Here is a 6,240-nt window from a genome sequence, read left to right on the forward strand (position 1 = left end):
ACATGTACAATAAGGCTTGTTATGATAGATAGCTTTAATGATTGGAGAGGGAGGGCCTAGAGAAGGAATGCAAACCAAAAGGAACTTCAAAAGAAAACAGCCTTGAGCAAAACAGTATACAAGGCTCGTGTTCCCTTTGAGTACGAGTCCAGAAGACGTAGGTCTAAGTTACTGGCTACAGTTCAGATAAGTTACTTGGTTGAGCCTGCTCTGTGTTAGGATAGTGGAAAGTTAAGATAAGAGGAAATGCTGAAGGCTACCGGTGCACAGGAAGAGGGGAACAAAAGTAACAAGAATGTGCTGAATGTGATATAGATGAATATCCCTAACAACTGTTTAGCAACAACAAGGGGCACCAGAGGTCAAAGTATGGGGGGGAAATAAAGTGCTATATAGGCTATATCAGAGTATGTAAAGCAATTAAACAGTAAACAGGGGCAGGATCATAAAATGGGAGGGAAGAAGGTGGGAGAAGGGAGGAAACAAAGTAAGGTATATGTTAATCAAGCGTAATAAAAGATTGTTAAAAAAGATACTCTAGGTCACTCCAGTTCTAAGTGTCCCAAGTGCTGTCATGCAATAAACCACAGCTTTGATAATCCAATAAGTGTATCAGTTTGCTGCTATCCAGTCGTTAGGCATCACATAAAGTCAGGATCTAACACTCTAGAAGCACCACGGCTTGTTGGCAGTGTCCCCAAAACATGGCTCTCCCACTTCCAGGAAGAAGGGACCATATATATTCCTGTCGTGATCTCATCACTAAGTTCCCACCCCAAACCAGTATCCTCAGACCATGGCTGCCACTGGTTGGTCAGTTTTAAAAACATCACCAACCTCAGGTGAGGGTTGAGGTTTACACAGGACACAGTGAAGAGTGAGCTCTCCCCTCCCTCAGGAATGTCTCCAGCCAGGTCACAGCTCAGTGGTAGATGAAACAGATGCGGGGGGGACTGCCTGCTTACAGCAGTGGGGCAGACTGGGAGATGGGGGTGATTTCTCCACATGCCTCATCTGGAGTACTGTGGGCAGTTTTGGGCCCCAAATTTTAGAAAGAATTTGGAGAAAGTAGAGAGGGTCCAGAGGCAGGTGAGAAACATATTCAAGGATTTGGAAAAAAAGTCATATGAGGAGAGCTTGAAGGAGCTAAGCAAGTTTAGCTTGTGCAGAAGTCACTTTAGAATGCCAGGAGTATGGGGAATAAGCAGGAGGAGCTCACACTCCTACTTGCTAGCACACAGCATGACCTAGTCGGCTTAACTGAAACATGGTGGGCCTCTATGCATGACTGGGCGGTAGGCATTGTGGGGTACAGGTTGTATAGATGTGACAGAGTGGAAAAAAAAGTGGGCGTGTAGCTCTCTATGTTAAGGAGCAGTACACATCTTCCATCATCGAGGCAGGGGTGGAGGAGGATAATACCAAGGCATTGTGGGTCAGGATCCCGGGAGGGCCAGGGGAAAAGGACTTGGTAGTGGGGGTCTACTACACACCTCCTCACCAGGATGACAAGCTAGAAGATGTATTTTCCAGGCAGCTCTCAGATGCCATACAGGAAAGGGAGGAAGTGGTCATGGGGGATCTAAATTACCCAGACATCTGCTGGGAGGAAGAGATGGCCAAAACAAGCCACTCATGGAGGTTCTTACACTGTGTGCAGGACATCCACCTAACCCAGGTGATATCCAGTCCCACCCGGGGTAGCTCCTTTTTAGATCTGGTCTTAGCAGCAGGGGATGATCTCGTGGGGAACCTGTGAGTACACAGTAACCTGGGAAATAGTGACCATCACTTGACAGAGTTCACTATCCAGTGAAGGTTGAGAAAAATATGCAGTGAGGCTAAAGTGTTAGACTTCAGAAGGGCCAGCTTTAGTAAACTTAGAAGGCTAGTTAGTGAGGTGGCAGAACTCAAGAGCATCAAGCAAATGGGGATCCAGGGGGGCTGGAGGTTTCTTAAGGGAGTGATCCTTGGGGCACAAAAGGAGTCTATCCCCTTATGTAGAAAGGGGGTAAGGGGATAAAAAAGGCCCCCTTGGCTGAACAGTGAGCTCCAAGAAAGACTGGGGGCAAAGAAAGAGATTTATAGGCAGTGGAAGCAGGGGACAGCCACCAAGGAGGCACACACTTCCCTGGCGCGCAATTGCAGGGAGTCAGTTAGGCTGGCCAAGGCAGGACTGGAGCTTAGGCTGGCTTCAACTATTAAGGACAATAAAAAGTCCTTCTACAGATACATAGCGAGCAAAAGGAAAGCACAGAGTAATGTAGGGCCTCTGCAGCACAAATCAGGTCAGTTGGTGGTTGAGCCAGGGAAAAAGGCAGAACTCTTCAATGAGTTCTTTGCTTCAGTATTCCTAAGTACTGACCAAGACAATTCCCCAACCTTGAGCATAGACAGAGGTCCAAAAGGCCCCAGATCACCAAAGGTTAGTGTTGACTTAGTTTAGGAGCACTTGGAAGGGCTGGATGTGTACAAGTTACCTGACCCAGATGACCTCCATCCATGGGTGCTGAAGGAATTGGCCAGTGTCATAGCTGAGCCACTGTTTGAGTGCTCATGGTGCTCTGGCCAGGTCCCTGAAGACTGTAAAAGGACCAACATGGTGCCCAATTTTAGAAGGGGAGAAGGGATGAGTCGGGTAACTTAGGCCAGTCAATCTTACCTCTTCCCCTGGGAAAATACTAGAAAAAGTCATCAAAGAGCACATTTGTGAAAGCCCAGCAGGGGAAATGATGCTGAAAGGAAACCAGCAGGCAAGCCAGAATCTGGAATGGGCTTCCAAGAGAGGTAGTACTATCACCTAACTTGGAGGTCTTCAAGAGGAGGCTTGACAGTCACCTGGCTGGGGTCATGTGACCTGGGTCCTCATTCCTGCCAGGGGCAGGGGGTCGGACACAATGATCCATTATGGTCCCTTCCAACTCTACAATCTATAAATCTATGAATCTAAGAAGTGACATGATAGCATTCTTCAAACACTTGAAGGGCTGCCATAAAGAAGAGGGAGAACCTCTTTTCATTTTACCTGCAGAGGGATGGATGTTGAACAATGATTTTAAGCTACAGAAAAATAGGTTTAGACTGGAGATCAGAAAAACTCCTCCACTCTTAAAATAGTGAGGCCTTGCAACAGAGTGCCTAGGGAAGTTGTGGACTCTCCACCACTGGAGTTTTTAAGAAGAGTTTGGGCAGTCACTGGTCATGTGTGATCTAGGTGTAGCTATGCCTATTTTTTTGGTTGATTGCTGCAAGGGGTTTGAAGGGAATACTGCCCCTGTGCTCCCCTCCCTTTTCTGATACAAGTGTCAGGCTTCTTTATTCTTTTAATTTATTTTTGTTTCTTCTTACTATTTTTATTCCTTCCTCAGAGGCATTAGGTGTTAGCTGCAGCCTAGGCTGGGGATTTTGACTGGTCTGGGCCAATGTTCCTGCTAGGACTTAAAGTCAAAATTTCCTGGCTAGATGATCTTCCCTCTGTTCAGGGACCAATCAGTCACCATATTTGGGCTCAGAAAGGAATTTTATCTCCTGCTAAGATTGGTATGGAGTGTGGGGGTTATGCCTTCCTCTGTAGTGGGGGGCACAGCCTTTTCCTGGGATCTCTTGAACATATACTAACAACCTTTTACAGAAGAAGGATGTTGGCTGCCATGATCCCCCTGCTTTACCTGTGGCAGGGTCAGGTGTGGTGTCTTGTGTTATGTCAGGGTTGATGGTCATCTTACTAAGAGGGTAGACAATGGATTTGTATAGGAGGGTTTGGATAGGGATATTTCTGCCTCAGGCAGGGGATTGGACTAAATGACCTCTCAATGTTCCTTCTGTGAACAAAAATCAGTTTACTCTCTGGAATTTGGGATTTGCTAACTATTAGCATTTCAAAACCTTTTCCTGGACAGTTGTTCCAATAGTGTTTTCCCTCGTTGGGAATGCCTTTTTCTTTGTCTGGATTTATTTAGTGTAGTTATCAGCCATTTAGCTGCAATCATACTCTGCTTTTATTTGCTATGTTAAATTCTGTTTTGCTTCTTGCATTTTTTTACTCTAGGGAGGCAGTGGAAAATTGTAACAAATTCCGAAGGAAGTGCAACTCTTTCTTTCTGGAGTGTGTCAGCAGTTACTGCTTTGGGGGTAGAAACCCTCCACCTGCAAAGGTCATTGAACAACTGATCAAGTTTGTAGCCTGCAAGCCCTCAAACTCAGAACACACAGAGTCAACGTGTGGTAAGTACAGTCTCACCAGTCCCACCCATTCAAATATCACAGGTAAGATTCTTGAAAACCTGAGTTCAAAAACAAATTCTGGGTGCTTTTTATTTGCCCTTGCTGTGGAAGCATTTGTATTTCCTTTTTTTTTTATGGTTTTCACCCCAACCATAAGTACTAGGAACTTAGCAGGGAAAAGAATTCTAGGCCTCTTGCCCTTGCCCCCTGGAACTTCTTTCCCCTGCAGCCCCTTTCTCCTCTCGTTATTGTCAAAACCTGATCTCCTTAAGCCCATGGGGGTGAGAACCATATTGGAAAAAATGGCATATTTGAAAAAAAATGTAGCCATAGTATTTTGCATATAGTACCCATAGACATAGTTCACCCAGAATTGATGTGTTTCACCTTTTTTGAAACTGCTGCCAATTTTAGCACATGTACTCCCTAAACACACTATTAAACAGCACTTTGGCATTTATATAGTACAAATTATGCATGATATTAGTCCAAAGCAAAAAGGCTCAGGGTTTACTTTAGAATTCATTGGGCTGGGCACCAGCAGAGTCAACAGTATTTCAAGCCACAACTCAACACCTCTCCGTATGTGTATGTGCTCCAGATACTCCCCACAAAGAAGCCGTGTGCTAATTAGGCCCCACTTACGACTAGAATCGGGTGCTTTTGTCATGAGTCCTTGGATCCTCCAAAAATTTGTATGCAGGTGAGGTGCATGGCAACTTGGTCCAGCTTCACCTCATAGGGTGCATTTCCACATGCAGACCCAAATGATTCCAGGGGCACAAAGTGCTACTGCTTTGTGCCCCAGGGCACACCTCTGCACATGTGTTCTGGCATGTGCCAAATTGTCCTGATTGGGGTTGAGGAGGATGAAGCCAGCACAGGTGCTGGTCCCAGCAGCCTTACTTGGAGTCCTGAGTGCCTCATGGGGCAGGAGAGGTGCTGATTCAGCTGCATGGAGCCTGAAGGTGGGAGTGAAGGGGAAGGCAAAATGTGTTTTTAGGGTAGTGGCTCACCATGACTTGACAGAAAGATGGCACTGAGGGGGACTGACCATAATATGCACTAACATACATTCTATTCTTCTAGGTTTCACTAATCTATCCACGTTGTAGGTTCCCATCAGCATGTTTTCTCCATATGGGCCCTACATTTTATAATCATGCTCAGCATTAGCTTTATTTAATTAACTTCCCGGTTGGTTTCCATTGCTGAGCACATACAATTTAGCAGCAGTTTAATGATAGACCACATATTAATGAGGTTTCCTTATATGTGACTGTAGAATGAGGAGCTTTTTCTCAGTGCTGACCAGTGGAAAAAACCTTATCTTATATCCAGGTATATGGGGTGCTATTTACAAAGTGCCTACTTCTTACTCAAGCACCTTGGTTCTGATGCAGCCCCTTGTTTGCTTAAATTATATGCAGGTTATATACTCAGCACTTTTTGCTTTTTATATGGAATTGGTTGCAGGGCTGAGATCTGTTTCACTTATACCATGCAATTTGCCAACAGAGGGATTTGAATAGTTTCAAATGCCTGAAGGATGTTTACAGTATAGCTGGAGATGGACAATTCTCTGTGGTCACAGGGGATAGAAGTAGGAGCAATGGCCTCAAGCTGCCTCAGGGGAAATGTAGTTTGGAGATTAGGAGGAACTGTCTGACTCTCAGGGTGGTCAAGCATTGAAACAGGCTGCCTTGAGAAACTTATCTCCATCCTTGGAAGTTTTCAAGAGCAGGTTAGACAAACGCTTGGCTGAGATGCTTCAGTCAGGGACAATCCTGCCTTGAGCAGAGGGTGAGATTAGATGACCTCCTGAAGTTCCTTCCAGCACTGCTTTCCTATGATAGTTCCCCCCACCCCGGCCCTCCAGCCTCAGACTGTAGGCAGGCAGGTACATGAGCAATGAGTAGGATCAGTCTACATGTGTACATTAAGATATCCATCCATCTGGGGAAGACTGAAAACTCCCCGGTACATGGCTAGAAAACTCCCATTTAGTTGTGCAAA

The 6,240-nt window shown here is 45.5% G+C and overlaps 1 protein-coding gene across 1 annotated transcript in view; it reads left to right on the top strand.

The window, feature by feature from the left end:
• The window catches only part of LOC106722682 (E3 ubiquitin-protein ligase RNF213-like), a 128,320-nt gene that overhangs the window by 49,991 nt on the left and 72,089 nt on the right, over positions 1-6,240 (top strand). Inside the window, exon 17 of the mRNA XM_014523918.2 lies at positions 4,049-4,224. Within this exon, the coding sequence (XP_014379404.2) occupies positions 4,049-4,224 (176 nt within the window). The remainder of the gene's footprint in view (positions 1-4,048; positions 4,225-6,240) is intronic.

Source organism: Alligator sinensis, unplaced genomic scaffold (assembly GCF_000455745.1).
Source record: "Alligator sinensis unplaced genomic scaffold, ASM45574v1 scaffold364_1, whole genome shotgun sequence".
In the NCBI taxonomy this organism is placed as follows: domain Eukaryota; kingdom Metazoa; phylum Chordata; order Crocodylia; family Alligatoridae; genus Alligator; species Alligator sinensis.